Genomic DNA, 18,602 nt, shown 5'->3' on the forward strand with positions numbered 1-18,602 from the left:
GGTGTTTGTCATATTGTCATACTCATTGAAGTAAAATGTAGTAAGTAGTTACAATAAACATACATCAAGTCTTGGATTGAGATTTTTAGCCAGACAATTTTCAAGTGTAAAATGGAATACAGACTTGAACAAAACTATTTCTTACTTCGACATAAAAAGTCATAAGTAAACAAGGGAAATAACTCGAAGTGTTCCGAAAATATAACAATCCCCTCTTCTATCGACAACAATCACGACCCAAATATAGTAAAAAATCAAAGTAATTATATTCTATCAAAAATGAGGAAAAAATGTAAATTAGAAAAATGCATTTTTATTTAAAATCAACAGTCATACAGCTACACACATATAATATATATCTTCAATCACATGATGATCGAGACTGTGAGAATAAATTGAAATTACTCCTCACAACGTAAGAATATATAATTTTTTTAGATTGATATAGCCTAATGGCGAGTTTGACTTGGAATCAATTACACCAACCATAGATAACTGAATATTCCATTGGTACGTCAGTATTGTTGTCTTAAAAATAAAAATACTGAAATCAAAATATGCAATACATTACTTTGGGCTAAAAAAAGTGAATTTTAGAATACACAAATTTCATACATAATAAACAAAGATTTGATTTGAATACTATACCAGCATACCAGCAAAGAATGATGAAGTTAAATTTCGTTTTTCATCTGGAATTCAGTATATTAGAAACTAGAAAACAGTAAACCAGAGCAATGACTGATGGTAAACAATTTAAAGTTATTTTACGTCATTAGGTTTACAAGTATATAGAAAAAGAATTAGCACTAGTTTTCAAATATTCTCGTATTGATGAGTGTATTCAGACTCAGTAAGAAAACACATTACAGTTCACATGATCTGTTTCACTTTCCAAACAGAATACAAATCTGCAGACAAAAACCTAAATCCTCATGTTTGTACAGGTATCCAAATAAAGTACAAAGCTACGTGGTTAGTACAATCACACTTGTTATACAAATGAAGCAGAACTAACCAATGTTGTGGAGTTGGGACGTCAATGTTTACAAATAACTGGATGTCCACAAATACCTCACAATTAACTTGACATATCTAGATATTGACACATATAGACATGAATCAGTTACTGCACAGTACAATACAATTAGTATATCGTGTATATTTCTTCTAGCTACAAAAGTATAAACATATATTGTTACAATATTAATGCTTGTTTGTTTGAATCTGAGAAAAAAAGTGTTCATTGACCATTAAATTGTGAATAGTTATCCACAAGTATAATATTAAAGTTTGATATAAGTTAATGACCTATCAGAGTTTGTAAAACTTAAAAAAAAATTACAAATCAATAGCAACTATTAAAATCATTGAAGCATTCTATTTGTATAAACACCAGTATTACAGACTGGTCTTACCATGAAGTCCCACAGATATAATCAAGATCTCTCTTTTCTGAGGCTGTTTAATTAAAGCTTTCCCCAGACATTTCAAACTGAAGGCTTACTTTTCTCTTGAGCAAGACTTCTTCAAAAAGCCTAGAAAATGCTTGAATGCAAAAACAATGCCCTTGCTTTTCGTGATCACATATTTTAGATTGAGAAAATACCTTCTTCAAACAGCCCTAATCAAAGTTTTAGGTTAGCACTTTTTCAGAATGTTTCAGTTTATAATAGCATAATAACCCCTTTTTCATTATTTCTTTCAAAAAACATGAAGAATTAACAAATGCCTTTACTGCACGATAGAACTCTGAGCAAAAACTACATTACGACCTTAACTTGATAAAATAACACTCATTTAATAATTAAATGTAATTGTCATTTTGTTACTTTAATATTCATATTTTCTAATTTATGACCAGGTTTATTAGGGTCCAACCTTCCTTGAGGGTAGGACAGAGAAACTGAAAGACTGTCTAACCTGAAGAAATCCCTTAAATGTACAATACTTCTCTGATCTACCCTCTCCTCTCTGATCTACCCTCTCCTCTCTACCCTTTCCTCTCTGATCTACCCTCTCCTCTCTGATCTACCCTCTCTGTTTTGCTGTCTCCTCCCTGTTCTACCCTGTCTATTCTACCCTGTCTGTTCTACCCTGTCTGTTCTACCCTGTCTATTCTACCCTGTTTGTTCTACCCTGTCTGTTCTATCCTGTCTGTTCTACCCTCTCTCTTCTACCCTCTTCCCTCTGTTTTACCCTCAAGTAGGATTCATTTTGTACCACTTTTTCTACATAACAAATTACAACAAATTAAAGTGATGAGACACATGTAAATGGCATACAGAATGACAAGTTATTTTATTTCACAATTGTTTAACAAAGACAAATTTCACAAATGTAGGCAAGCCTTGCACCAATCAGTTACAATGTACAACCATACAGTGAAGACCGTCCCAATAAATTCACCAGGAGAATGCGTGGGAGAATGTGGCATGGTTATAAAAAAGGTTGCACTACGCCAAATTGTCTCCTCAAATCATTTGCTATGTTCACAACTTTCAGGGATCTAATTTGAATATGTTCACAACTTTCTAAGAATCTGATTTGAGCATGAATACCATCTGTACTGATGTAAGTGTACTAGTATGTAGTAGTACCCTAAAGCATCAATGGTATGCCTCAGTATAACTGTTTGTAGATCTGAAAGATTTCCTATACAAAAAAAAAAAAAAAAAAAAACAGAACTGTAAAACAAACCTATGCATCTAGAGTAATCACTTTATAAAACAAAACTACATTTATAAAACACAAGAGTTACATACAAACATACACAATGGCACTCGGACTGAAGTACTGGATTCCATAGAATTTACACTTCCATAATACAGGTATTACAATGTAACATTGTACAGGGTTTGGCTTTCCCTGCACTGCTGTATTTTGTAATCAATGGTTCATCAGTAGTTACAGACAGTTTTTGTCATTACAAGTTACATTTAAGACAACTAAAATGTACACTGCCAACATTTGTAGCAGTAAATCAAACCAATATACTAAATTAGATTACATGTATATTGCACATCATAAAGGATGCATGTTATAATGACATACACAAATATTATCACATTTCACATAAAATTAACATTACAGTACATATGTGACCTATTTAATATCGATCCCCATTTGATATCATTTGTTAATAACATCTGTTCTATGTGTTAAAAGGTTTCTACTATTAAAGATGGTCACAGCCGAAGCAAATTACAACTTTCTGATTAAATTGAACAAAGTGAGATTAAAGATTGTAAACATCCCTAATCAAATTGTGCAATAAACAAAAATGGTTGAAGAAAAACGTGCTTGAAAAAATCTTTAACAGATCAGTCTGCCACAAAAAGAGGAAAAGATTATGACACAGACAGTATTTCAAGATATTTTTTGGTGAAGATAGATGGTGGGAATGTCATTCAACAAGAAATGGAGAAGCCAGCATCCTACTTGATACCATAGGCTATGCCTTGTTCCCTGTCTTACTTTTTTGTTCGCTATGCCCTGTTCTGTATCTTACCTTTTTGTATGCTATGCCCTGTTCTGTATGTTCCATTTTTTATGCTATGCCCTGTTCAATATCTTCCTTTTTGTACGTTATGCCCTGTTCCGTATCTTACATTTTTCGTACGCTATGCCCTGTTTCGTATCTTACATTTTTTGTACGCTATGCCCTGTTTCGTATCTTACATTTTTTGTACGCTATGCCCTGTTTCGTATCTTACATTTTTTGTACGCTATGCCCTGTTTCGTATCTTACATTTTTTGTACGCTATGCCCTGTTCCGTATCTTACATTTTTTGTACGCTATGCCTTGTTTCGTATCTTACATTTACTATGCCCAGTCCTTCCTACTGCTTTCTTATGCCTACACTATAACCTTAATGATTATTTTAATCTCAATCAGTCTTTATGAATGAAAATCTAAAACTTTGTAAAAAACTAAATCAAACATTTGATCTTTGATAAAGCTGTAGTTCAAATGAAAACAAAGTCCACAATGTGGGTACTGGAATCTTGCTCAGATCTGGCAAACAATTTACACTCAAACCAATGTTACGTAGTACATGATGTAGTTTCACTTTCAATAATATTGCATCACATGCTCAAATATAGCATTTAAAAGGGCTAGTCATAGGAGAGTTTTTTCCTGATCAAGCTGGACACTAGACTATCCAATAAAGTCAATGAAAGTAGAAATGGACATCTGATGACAAAATGTATCTATTTATGAAATTTGATATTTTCTCAAATTTATATTATTACGCTGGCGAAAACCACCTTTAAACACAGTTGATAGAGGGGCTCAACCTACCAGGATTTTCTGACACCAGAAATTTAAGTAGAACTGTATTCAATGCTGCATATAACTTACTGAAGTTCAAATATTTTTGTTTCTTTGGCTTTTTTTCATACATCTTAGATATTCTGCCGTTTCATTTGATCCCTTTTACATCAACACAGACCTAACATAAGATTCACTAACCTCTTCAGATTGATTGAGGAACTTTTTTCAATCCTTCATTGCAAATTCATTAGGTGGAGACTTCAATCCTCTTAACATATGAAGACGGAGAGCTATAAAAATGAATATAAAATCAGCTGTATGCCTGCTTCATTTTTACCTCAAAAGGTTAAAATACACACCTTCTGCTTTGAGGATCTCCTCTATTTCAAAGTTTGAAATTCCTAAGTCTGGCCAACAACAAATCAAAAACATCTTAAATGAAATTGCTATATGTAGACATCATTACATCATCACAGATCATGCTTTTTAAAACTCTATAATAGTTTAATATTAAGTTCATAATAATATATATTGTATGGAGACCAACATAAATTATCTATAGATGATTGAGAAGGCAAATAAAAATTATTACCAGAACATTTCTGGTGAGACTTAATATACAAATTAAACCTGCTTATGTTTACCAGAACTACGGAAAAAGTGTTGACGGGTGGTTCGACCTACCAGGATTTTCGGACACCAGAAACCAAGTTGAAATGTAGAACTGTTAAGCTGCTGCACATAACTTACTGAAGTTCAAATATGGATTTTTTTTTATACATTTTAAGCATTGTGCAGCTTCTTTTTTACCCTTTTGAGAGTGATGTGTCAAAACAAATCATGAGATATACATTTTGATGACATAATCAATTGTATATCAATCCTTTGTCAAAATAATGATACAGTGTATTACAAAGTACTCTTTTTACTATTCCAGTTTCTATTCGGGCAACTGAAAAAGAATGATCTGTTCAAATTAGGAAGGGGGCATTAATGTCAATATGATTTTACTGCAGCAGAGAATTAACTATTATCACATTTTAAACATCATCATGACCATGCATGACAGAATTTCTTTTAATTACATAATGACAGTTCTGATAACTTATCATACTATTCTCACATTTGTTTTTCCCTACAGATATGACACTTTCAGCAGAACAATATAATAGATTAATTACACAATGTGGTGACCAATTCAGGTTTAAGACACATAAAACTGTGTTGTAGCCTAAGTGTATGATTCCCTACACACAGTACACCCAAAAATATAACATACTGCATTACTACTCTGAAGACTATTTGATTACACCAACACTTTCATACAAACATGTCCAGGAGATTCCAGTGTTTAGATTAAACCCGATGTAGCTACAAACATCCAGGTTTTCTGTCAATGTCCAGCAAATTTAACTACCCAGGATTTTAAGCCACAGTAACAATAAACATCTAGGTTCACAAAGACAGCTGTATAAATACTTATATAGTCCACAACTACACTACTATCTGGGTAAGACTACTCCCTCCTATATACCCCCAGTAGTCACAAATATCTCAGAGACAATGTATAAGTTACAGTCTGCAGAACTACATTACCTAGATTTTATAATTAAAACCTTCGTCAGTAATAAGCACATAGCAGCCACAGACATCCAGGTTGTCAGTTCTTTAGACTCCACTTCCTCTTTCTATGGGTATGACGCCTACACCGACCCCTCCCTCGTGGGCCATCATAGGAGCCACAAATATCCAGGAGTCTGACTCTGGATTATACATCTCAACTGAAGTCAAATTACTGATACCGTCATAGCCACCTATGGCATACAGCTTCCCATAGACTGTTACCAAGGCAACACGGCTACGTCTTACTTGCATGGATTTGATCTCTGACCATTTGTCTGTTATGGGGTCATAACACTCTACGGTATTTAGAAACACCGACCCATCATATCCTCCTGCTGCATAAAGTTTCCCATTTAAGACTGCCACACCAAGACGACACCTCTTTGTCAGCATGGAAGTGACATAGGCCCAGTGATTGGTTGATACATTGTAACATTCCACCTGAACAAAATAAAAGACACTACAGTTCATACAAATTAAAAAAAAGTCTTATGATACAGTAACCTTATATTCATGACAAATTTATTGATAAAAATATTCAACTTTAAATATCTAAAACAAAATACAGTGAATACTACAATAATAATATCCCTATCTACCCTAGTTATCACTTACAGAATCAAAAATAGAGAGACCATCATGTCCTCCACAGGCATAGATAAGACCATCTAAACAGGCCACACCCGAGGCACTGCGAGGCTTCAGCATGTTACAAAGAGGGTTCCATCTGTAAACAATTTCATTCCATATTTAACACTTTGATTAAACATGATGTAATGATAAACCTGCTCTCAAACCATTTTATAGGTAATCAATTACTGTATTTATCCTCAAATAAGCCTTCTCCTCTTGGCTCTTATGCTTAAGTTTAGTGATGTAGTTATCCTCAAATAAGCTCCCCCCTTGCCAATGCAAAAAAAAAATAGCATAATTAAAGCACAGGTAAGGGCTTATCAACCACTTTTATAGCTTACCAATTTAAAATTCATGATTCTACAAAAGTGAAGAAAGGGCTTATTTCTGGGAATGGGCTATTTTGTGAAGTATTCTTGTATAGTAGTTGTCACAGTTGTGTGAGGTTATATTTATAGGCAAAATACTTACCTTTACCCAACAACAAGTTTCCAATTAATTTTTGTTTATACTTTTAATACCTACCTGTGAACACTTAATCAGCATATCAAGTTTGTTTGCATTGTTTGACAAACTATGATATGGAAATGAATATTGATGGATACTGGATGTCTTGTAATGAAGTTGAATTAAACCTATGTGATGGGAAGTCCCAGACACATGTTGAATTAAACCCATGTGATGGGAAGTCCCAGACATATGTTGAATTAAACCCATGTGATGGGAAGTCCCAGACATATGTTGAATTAAACCCATGTGATGGGAAGTCCAAAACATATGTTGAATTAAACCCATGTGATGGGAAGTCCCAGACATATGTTGAATTAAACCCATGTGATGGGAAGTTCTGGACATATGTTGAATTAAACCCATGTTACAGGAAGTCCCAGACATATGTTGAATTAAACCCATGTGATGGGAAGTCCCGGACATATGTTGAATTAAACCCATATGATGGGAAGTCCCGGACATATGTTGAATTAAACCCATGTGATGGGAAGTCCCAGACATATGTTGAATTAAACCCATGTGATGGGAAGTCCCGGACATATGTTGAATTAAACCCATGTGATGGGAAGTCCCGGACATATGTTGAATTAAACCCATGTGATGGGAAGTCCCGGACATATGTTGAATTAAACCCATGTGATGGGAAGTCCCAGACATATGTTGAATTAAACCCATGTGATGGGAAGTCCCGGACATATGTTGAATTAAACCCATGTGATGGGAAGTCCCGGACATATGTTGAATTAAACCCATGTTACAGGAAGTCCCGGACATATGTTGAATTAAACCCATGTGATGGGAAGTCCCAGACATATGTTGAATTGAACACTTAAATGGCCTTTCATTGAGATATATAGGCAAACCATTGTCTCAACAAGAAATCAGACAATGCCAAAACAAGATGCTGATGTTAAAAATCAGTTAGACACTTATACCAACAAAGTCAACGAGGAAATACTCACTGGTCTCGTTCAGTATCGTACTTCTCCACAGAGCGTAGGGAGGACAGGCCGTCATAACCTCCACACACGTACAGGTGACCATTCAGTGAAACAGCTCCCAGAGCACTGACAACATATCATCATTCACTTTATACCACATGCTATTTCTTTTTAGTCCAAACTTTTCAATTTCAAATTGCCTTGTCATCCAAGTATCAGGCGAGCAGTCAAACACTAACAGAGTATATGAACAGTCAATATCTGTGTTAGGTAAATAAAACATTAGGGAAACGGTCCTTAACGGTCATCTGACAATTGAACCATTACACATAGAGGATCTAACACTGGTGTCCCAAGTGATTTGACCCTGTTCCTCAGTCGGGAGGTGTCAGACCTGCTTCATTTATATATAAAATATGATTGTCCTCTCCCAATGATGTTTCACACCAAATTTGGTAGAAATTCACTTAAGGATTTAAGGGATAAGTGTTTTGAAGCAAAAGTGCAGCCAACTTCCCCTTCGGGACCCCACCACTCAGACACAATTGGTCACACCATGACTGCTCTCCCCAAATGTTGTTTCATATTAAATTTGGTTGGAAGCCAGCCAGGTTAAGAAGGAGTAAGGTTTTAAAACAAAATATCAGCAAAGTTCCCCCTTTTGGATCTGGCCCCTAGCGGGACCAGCAACATCTATATAAAATATGATCACACTCTCCCAATGATGTTTTACATCAAATTTGGTAGTAATCCACTTTGGGGTTAGGAAGGAGTAGCATTTTAATGTAAAAGTTTTAACGGCGGACAACCGACAACGGCGGACGACCGACAACGACGGACAGAGCATGATGGCCTATATATAGGTCATCCTGAGCCTTTGGGTCAGATGACTTGCATACTAACATTACTGTTTTGTTATTTTAACATTTCAGTGAGGACAGTGCACTGGTAAAAGGCATGACCGTACATGTTTTCCACTGATAACAGATACTCACCTTCTCTTACAATTCATGCTAGCCACACATTTCCAGGTCTTACTGTCCCTGTGGAAAACTTCCACGGTACTGAGTCGTTCTGATCCGTCATATCCTCCTATGGCATACAGACAGCCTGCAGTAATAAAGTTTGTATAGAAAATGTAGGCCAAGATGTACATTTGGTTTACAGAAAATATTCTTGTGAAATACACTATCATAATGACATTTTATCAGGTGTGAATTCTAATTCTACTCCAAGTGACTGTTTTACATTTGTATCCTTTCATCTGCCTAAAGCTCACCATTGAGGATGGCAACACCGACTCGGCTGCGTATTGTACTCATGGCCTCCGCTACAGCCCACCTGTTCACTATGGGGTCATAGTTTTCTACTGTGCTAAGTGAGTCACCTGGCGAAACAAATGATTTCAAGCTTGAAATATAAATATAGTATGTATTGACAAATAATACTGCTCTACTGCTCTGCTATCCCATCAAAGATTAATACTGTAATTATCATGTATGCATATGTATGGAAGAAAATTAAAAAAAAAAAAAAAAATAAAAAAAAAATAAATACTGTAATTATCTGCAAATGAGCCCATGTCCACAAATAGGCCACCTTCAACACTTTTGCAGAATCATCAATTTAAAATTAAAGTAAGCACGAAATTGTTCATAAATATGTTTTACCAAAACTTTCATAATAGGCTTTTACATTAGAGGAAAGCTAGGGCTAATTTGAGGATAAGTGGGGTGTGTGTGAATCCTACTGGGCAGCAGATCACCTGTATTGCTGAGCAATGTCAGACTTACAGGTGCTATTTACAGAACGTGTGATGTACAATATAAGAATACCTCAGACTGAACAATATATGCTCAGCAGACAATAACATACTGCAATACAAAATGGACATCATATGATTTCATCAAACTTATACCAGAAGAGGTAAGGCCTCCAACAGCATATATAATTCCTGGAATGTCTGAACAGCAGCGAGGCCGGGTCTTGAATGTCTGAAGGAGATATCGGCGTTCTGGCATCAAGTGGTAGTCCTTCGCCTCGTCAACAAGGTCCCTGGGAAAAACACAAAATTAATATCAACAAAAATGTGGCTCTAATTATGTTCTTTTCCTCCAACTACTGTTCCCAGATTCATTCATTCTCTTTGTTTTTTTAGCCTAAGGCATCTGATTTCTAGACAGCATCTATCCTGATATCTTCGATGTCAAAGTTGGGAGTAGAAATACAACTGTACCAGTATTATCTGTGATAAGTTATATCCAGACTTATCACATGACATGAAATTTCTCACGCAATTCATATCTATTAACAAACCTGCACAGAAGACAGTTTTTGATGAGATCCTCAGAGGCGACTCGATCAGAAAGGTACTGAGGGGTGAGGAGAGGCAGTCGCACATTAATCATTAGCTCTGGTAGGATTAGCTTACGATCAATATCATCTTCCTTTTTCACCCAGGATATCACAGACTCAAACACCTGTAATTTACACAGACTAAGACTGAGAATTGACAACCAAGACATCATATACATTGTACCTTGAGAACCACATGGTCTATTACCGACATCAGGTTAGACATAGAATGGAAATGTTTGGAATTTTATGTCCCAGCTTTGACTCTAAAATGGCTAATAAATTTTCAAGATTAAAAAAAAAAGTTGAGTGATTGGACAAAATATCTCATTCACATGTTAAACAGCCATTTGTTTATAAAATGTACATGTATATGCAAAATCTTAAGTAAACCTGAATATTATTGAAAATATTTACTTCTAGGCTAATTCTCAACATCCACTGAAATTTCTTGTTTTTCACCCAAAAACTAGATCTATGTGTTAAAAATTCTAAGATGAACATCCATAATCTAACTATTTGCCAAATATGATTTCTGTAATTATACTAAAACAATGAGATAAACGTAAATTTTAAATTTTTAAATGAATGATGATCCTGTTGATGAGAAACTTAGATTCAAGACACTACAGTATTGATTCCACTGTCTCATTCTGGATGGTAAAAATTTATCATCATTACAGATACCACAGACCTCTTCCTCAGACTGTACATGGAGCTCGTCCCTACTGATGATGTCAATTATCTCAGTTTTACTGAGGTTGAGGAACTCCTCGGTATGGGCCACATCCTTGAAATTTTTCTGGATGTGTTTGTCAGCCTCAGCAACTAGGCCTGGACACATGTACTGGTCAGCAAACGACCGGATACCCAGCACATTCTCGGGATGTAATCTGAACCAATAAATAGTGTGTATTAGAGTTTTATTTTGATGCCACAGATACATGTACATGTACTACCATTTTTATTATTTCTGTGTTCTTTTGCAAAAAATCATGAAATCTATTGAGTCATATTTGTTCAAAAAAATGCTAATTATAATATAAGCTTTTTTCACACTTGGCTTTGGAAATTGTCACATTCACCTGAATTGCTAATTTCGCATTGTTACATCAGGTGGGCATATAATGTTTTACATGCAGACGTGACAAAATATGTCGTCCCCTGTAAGGGATACTGGTACCTGTATCTACATTGACAGATGCGAGTGATTTAGTGATATTTCATAAATGACTACAATCAATGACATCATAAACATCTTACTTGACCTTATAACTCTAAAGGCAGTATTTTTTCTGTCTTTTGGCCCCAATTTTGATACTGATAAAATGATTAAGTGCTTCAGTATACTATGATACTTAAGAAATTAAGGTGACATGTCAAATCATGATCTTAAGGTCCCCTGGGATTGTACCAATTTTTTTCCCAAATTTAATCTGCCTACATAAAATTACCAATGCTCTAAACTGTATGTTAACTACGCAGCAAAATAACTGTTTAAGACACGTCTCACTGAATGAATCACTGTTTAAGACACGTCTCACTGAATGAATCACTGTTTAAGACACGTCTCACTGAATGAATCACTGTTTAAGACACGTCTCACTGAATGAATCACTGTTTAAGACACGTCTCACTGAATGAATCACTGTTTAAGACACGTCTCACTGAATGAATCACTGTTTAAGACACGTCTCACTGAATGAATCACTGTTTAAGACACGTCTCACTGAATGAATCACTGTTTAAGACACGTCTCACTGAATGAATCACTGTTTAAGACACGTCTCACTGAATGAATCACTGTTTAAGACACGTCTCACTGAATGAATCACTGTTTAAGACACGTCTCACTGAATGAATCACTGTTTAAGACACGTCTCACTGAATGAATCACTGTTTAAGACACGTCTCACTGAATGAATCACTGTTTAAGACACGTCTCACTGAATGAATCACTGTTTAAGACACGTCTCACTGAATGAATCACTGTTTAAGACACGTCTCACTGAATGAATCACTGTTTAAGACACGTTTCACTGAATGAATCACTGTTTAAGACACGTCTCACTGACTATCAATTAGTATATTCTTTATATGATAATAATGCATATATTTTCATTAAAATATTGGATATCAAATGTACAATCCTATTGAAGGCTCTTACTGTACCTTCTCTGTAGGAAGTTACAACATCCCTCCTTCACAGCCTGTAGATGTAGGAAGCTGGCCGCCACCAGTAAAGACTGAACGTTGTGAGAGTCTATCTCCACTTTACCATTGTATGCGTAGTTCACCAACGATTCTAATGCACTGTAATAAACATTTAATGCACTGTAATACAACATTTAATTTAAGTCATTAATGTCAGAATATCAACTTTTTTAGAAAAGGAATCTGCATTCCTAAGTTTAATTCTAACAAGCTTAAGTGATTAGAAGTAAATGATCAACGGATATAGTGTACAGGGTAATTATCATTAGTAATCATCATTAGTAATAGGTCAAGGGAAACACATTAGATGTGTGAAATTCAAGGGCAACAAAGTAGCCGTGTGAGGGTCAAAGGAAACACAGAAGATGTATGAGAGTCAATGGAAACAATAGATGTCTGAGAGTCGAGGCAAACACACACTATATCAACTTACTTGGGGTCGATACCCTGCATGGATATTTCATCCTGTTTTGACTCCACCATGTCATGTGTAAACATAGCATGGAAGTAGGGAATGGTGGCTGCTAACACTATACGGTGGGCTGTAAACTTTCTATCCTCCACCTAAAGAAAAAACAGGAAAACAGTTTATTTCAAATAATAAAAAAATGCAGAAGTACTTCAAGCATGTTCTTACGTTAAATGATGATGTAATGATATTTTCCAAACAATTTGTCTGCAGATTTGAGATATTTAAAGCTCTACAATACTTACATGTACGGTAATTACATGCATGCAATAATATAAATCAAAGTACTGGAAGTACTGTAAACGAACATTATTGTTTAATGCAAAATCAGTAATCTTCTTAGTTTTAAGTTGATAAATTTACTGATATCGGTTTAGGAATTAATTGCAAATAATTTGAAATGTTTGCAGCTGTTCTGATTTGATTGTACACATGCATGTTTTTGTAAGGTCCTAATTGAAATTGGAAGTTTGTTGATCTATCTTGGATCGATGAAAATAAAATATGTCTTCTTTCTTTCGGGAAGGCATCATCAGTTATAATACAGCCAGGACTATGTGACCTTATTGATGCCAACTTCTAATATGAACTAAATTTAGGCTAGTTCCATCGTTAGTTTGTCATACATAGTTGTATTTCAACTTAATATGATGAAACACACAAAGAATTACTGAAAACCAAAACCAGAGCTGCTAATCAAGGCCCGAATTAGGAATGTATCCTATTGAAACTGTACTCAAGCATTTATGGTACTTCAAAACAAAAAACTTGACTCCTTTTGTTCAGGAATCATTTGAAGTTAATAAATCTGTATATGAGAAGATAAACTTCTGGTATAATTACAGGATGGTAAACAATGTGATAAAGAATTACAACCAGATAAAGACTATCTTCATCGAATAATTCAGCAAACAGGAAAAGAAAACTTCAAGATTCATTTTCAACTTCAAACCTGATCACAAAGATTACAGTCCATTCGATGGGACGACACATTCCCTATTTATTGTCCCTTTCCAATGTTGATCATCCAATCATACTGAACCACACAATTCAGCAATGTAATTGCACAAATCACACCTTTTGGTGGTGAGAACATTTTTGGGGGTGTTATAAGATTCCATAACTGTATGCAAATTGTGAAGCATTCCATATCTATAACTATATATATATATATACATACAGTACGTATGTGATTGTATTTGTGATTTTTTGTGTTTTGATAAAGGGGCGGATTGCCTCGAAAATTTAACAAACCTTATTGTTTACACTGTTTGAATTACTTCTTTGCCCCATACAGTACGTGTATATATTTACACATATCAAAATTGGAATGACACAGGAGATTTGCAAGTTTAAGTTCACCATCAGTCATGGGAGGTTTATGTAAAATGTTTTATTTACCGGGGTAATTAGTAATTTTGAGAATATATTGATGAAGCTCTATTCTGTACATTCTACCAGTGCTTAGAGAATGGACACAATTTTATGTTCTCCAATGTCAAAATTAATCATATGTAAAATATTAGGGGTTTATTCGCCATTCTAGGCCTGATTGCCGTCATAGTAAAATTACCAAAATGGACTTGAAATCAATATTTTTAAGAGAATGATCTATGACTTAAATATTTCATAAAAATAATGTAATACATCGTTCATTCACTTCATTCAGATCTTCAGACACCACATAATTTGTGAAGTCATATATAGAAATATATGAACCATTTTGTTATTGATTTATAGTTCACACAAGTAAGCACGAGATGTAAGCAGTACGTATATGTACCGCTATCTACCGGCATGACTGAGTACAGTAGACTACACTCGCTTTGTGGATATTGACAGTATAACATATATTTACATACAAATTCAATTTTAGAATTATAACTGAAATCTTGTAACAGCATGGCACAAATAGTCATCTGAACATGTGTTGTATATTGAAAAATTATTTAGGTAAATATTAACTCATTTGCTTGACTTCAATTTTCAATTTATCAATTCATTGATTACTGTGTTTGAAGTATGGTGTAGCGAGAATTTCAAGTCTTGATCATGACTTGATGAACGTTCTAAATTGAAAAATTATCAAAATGAATTTGTTTGAAAAATAACACAAGTTCCACAGCAATATTATATAGAGAATCGATCACACTATTTCAGAAGTTATAAAACTACAAATAACAATTAATGGCTGAATGTCAAATTAAGTGAATATCACAAGTCTTTTTGCATTTGTTTTTAGATAATCCGGATTTCCGTTTTCCGTCTTTGAAAAAAAAATACGTAGGCGTATATGTATTGCATAGTAAACGTAGCCATGTGTACATATGTAACGGCTGATTTCAATCAGATTGACTTAACATGAACTTAACACCGTCTCAGTAGTTCGTCACAATCGAAAATTTGATCGTGAATTCGGTATTTTGCAAATTCTTTCAAAATACTTCCAGGTAAAGGAAAAAAATGCATATGGTCTCTATACACACACCAAAGATTAATAGATCCTATATTGGGTCCCTTCTCTCGTAAAAATATCGATTTGGGTCCACTAGCGGCCATTTCGGTAATTCAACTCTAACGACAATCGGGCCGCGATTCGCAAATGAAAAATTAATTTAAAATTCGTAAACCTCTAATATTTTAAATATGATACAATTAGGCATTGAAAAACATATATGTGGGTCAATTCTCCTAAAATAATGCCAATTTATATTATAATTGAGCCCCATTTTTCTTCGTTTCGGTATTTCCAACTCTGCTTCACCTGTGGTCCGTTTCAGTAAATATTCTCGACTTTGCCGAAATAAAAACAAGGTATATAATTGTTCATTTTAAACATGACAACTGCCGACCACACGTATCTAAAAGTGTTATTGTTATATTGCCGTAGTTATCTGTCACTTCGATTGTGAACCCCCTGCCAAAGTCATGGAAGAATCGACCAATCAAATTGGTTTAACGTTTGATTTCCGTAATCTTGCAGTTACCTCCCTTACAACAGTAAATACGTTCCAAGTATCGCCTACAACCAATCCCGTGCACATGGCAACAAGATATTATCATTTGCATTTGATTTATTGGTCGTTTTTTTTTCAAAGGAAAATGGAATATGGAAATCGATGACAATGTTAACGCTATGACCAGTCACCCTGACCACAAATGCCACCTAGTATCTACCTTTCTCGCAAACATGTACTGTACGCAGTACAGTAACCTATATAGTATGATACAATGTATCGTCTCGTATGCCGTTATTGATATATTTCTTTCTCTAAATTATAGAAATACTCATCTAGTTGATAATGATGTAACATTCTAGAATTTATATAATACACATTTAAGTAAATCGCGGACATATTTGCAGACCGATGCTATAATGTCAGCCGTTTTGGAATGAACACGGAAGAGCAAAACTTTCTAAACATCCGGAGACGAATGCGCCTGCGCAATATTTGTTTACATAAATATATTGACCTGGAGTTATTCGCAAAGTTCAGGTTCATTTAGTCTTCACATTTCGCTAGCGTTATGCATTTCTCAAATCGTATGCATATTGAAAACATCTACTGAATACATTTCAACATTTTCGGTAAAACTACTACATAAAACGAAGATGTTTTTGCAAGTAAATTATTTGAAGCGTAAAGCAATGGGGGCAGCCATATTTCATTGAAACAGACAGTAGATGGCGTATTGGTGAATGTGGCTACCAAATATGGTCATATTTCTCAGTCCAGTTCTTGATGGCAATAACCGAACATTAATGTTCGTTTAAAAAGAAAAATGTATTATTTATTAGCGAAAAAAGGAAAATGTGCTATCTATTAGCGAAAAAAGAAAAATGTGTTATTAATTAGCGTCTCTCTCTTTCTCTATATATATATATATGGTAATAATAATAAAAAACACAAACCAGAAAATCACAAGCGCTTTCACATGCTTTGAGAGCAAGCTCTTCAGCTTGTGATTTTCTGGTTTGTGTTTTTTATTATTATTACTATGTATATCCATCACAAGGACATTATTTACTTTTAATTATATATATATATATATATAAATATATAAGTCAAAGAGTCGTATTAATGGTAATAATCCAGGTAACACTAGATCCTTGCGAAGGTTTGTCTGCAGGATAAGAATTACTTGAAATTTTAATATGGTACGTATACAAAGAAGTAATTCTAACTGTGTGGACATGAAAAATGTCACATTTTCAAGGCAATCCGCCCCTTTATCAAGACACAGAGAATACAAATACAATCATATAATATATACACAGTAAGACAATAACAACTATATGAACCCTTTGGTTGGCGTGGGCCAAAGGCGGTGGCTAGCGGGACATGTATATATGTACAAAGCCATGTTCTGTGATGGAAGGCTATGTGACCAACAGCCAAGACATGCCGGGACATTTCGTCCCAAAATGATTTAATATAGATACAGCGTATACGTAGGAACAGGTGGATGATATTGCATAAATACTTGCAAATTGGTGCATTATATATGTCACACCCGATTTTATTGTATTTGCACCAAAATCTATAGTTTTCAGGCCCTACACCAGACATGGTGTCAGGACCAGAGGAAACTCAGGCTAATCAATAGCATACATTATAAGCACAGGGGCATGTCTAGTTTTATATTAAAAAAATTGTCAGAAATACGTCTGACTATTTTTTTAAATATAAAACTAGACATGCATAGTCATATAGACGCAATAACCCGATATTAACAATTAATTTGTTCAAATCTTATTTCACGACAACGTGTTGAATGATAAGTAAGTAGTAATGTTCGAACTGTCCTCGACCACAGGGGCTCGGCTTCGGATTCTGAGTAACATCCGACATCAGTAAACAACCACAACACTATTCATATATATATATATATATATACATTCTAAAACCTTATAAAAATATACATCGATAACCCCGATTTTTATAATGTTTTAGAATGTATATAATACTTAATCTATAGTGTTGTGGTTGTTTACTGATGTCATATGTTACTCAGATTTCCGAAACCGAGCCCCTGTGCTACTGACTGCCCGGGTGTCCGCGTCACAGTAACCATTATGAAAGTCGAAGACGGAAAATGCTGATCCATAAGGTAGCATCGTATACATTGGATAAAACAATACCTTAAGTGTGACATCGCATAGCTTGCCTTGTCGTCTGATGTCTTCAAACACTGGAAAAGCACATCCAGGCAGGTCGTCTTTGTGAAAAATAACAACATCCTCCGACATCTTTATACCGGAAGTAATATTACCTAAATGCTGGAGTAGTCTCCCTTAGTACTTGACATTCTGGCGGGGAAAAAAGGTTTAGGAGGTTACTGCTAATATCAAATAGTAACCTCCTAAATACTTCTTTAATATAAAATTAATAATTGCTTCAAAGATAGTCTATATATATATAGAGAGAGAGAGGATATTGAAGCACTCGTGAAAATATCGATAATCTGTCATACTCGTGAAATATATATAGGCAGAGATAGGTCTATATGTTATATTAACCAGAGACGTACACTGATTAAACGGGAAACCTTTCAATTTTCATTTTATTGTATTTTA

At 34.7% G+C, this 18,602-nt stretch overlaps 1 protein-coding gene across 1 annotated transcript; it reads right to left on the reverse strand.

Moving 5' to 3' along the window:
• Positions 1-297: 297 nt before the first annotated feature.
• LOC117315626 (kelch-like protein 18) lies at positions 298-18,282 on the reverse strand. The gene is made up of 11 exons (XM_033869905.1): positions 18,168-18,282; positions 12,989-13,119; positions 12,514-12,654; positions 11,036-11,234; positions 10,303-10,466; positions 9,905-10,041; positions 9,266-9,373; positions 8,982-9,096; positions 8,008-8,112; positions 6,518-6,629; positions 298-6,343 (listed from the first exon to the last, which is right to left on the reverse strand). The coding sequence occupies exons 1-11, from the start codon at positions 18,273-18,275 to the stop codon at positions 5,948-5,950; spliced, it is 1,716 nt and encodes a 571-aa protein (XP_033725796.1). The 5' UTR covers positions 18,276-18,282; the 3' UTR covers positions 298-5,947.
• Between the last annotated feature and the right edge of the window lie 320 nt (positions 18,283-18,602).

The sequence above is a fragment of the Pecten maximus genome, chromosome 2 (genome assembly GCF_902652985.1).
Source record: "Pecten maximus chromosome 2, xPecMax1.1, whole genome shotgun sequence".
NCBI lineage: Eukaryota > Metazoa > Mollusca > Bivalvia > Pectinida > Pectinidae > Pecten > Pecten maximus.

What these genes read in the sequence shown, in the direction of transcription:
- LOC117315626 (XM_033869905.1), bottom strand. Translation starts at nt 18,275, where the DNA reads ATGTCGGAGGATGTTGTTATTTTTCACAAAGACGACCTGCCTGGATGT. An exon ending in ATGTACAGTCTGAGGAAGAG is followed by an intron (nt 10,467 to 11,035) that starts GTCTGTGGTATC and finishes TGTAAATTACAG; the next exon opens with GTGTTTGAGTCTGTGATATC. An exon ending in CGGTGTTGCCATCCTCAATG is followed by an intron (nt 9,097 to 9,265) that starts GTGAGCTTTAGG and finishes TTATTACTGCAG; the next exon opens with GCTGTCTGTATGCCATAGGA.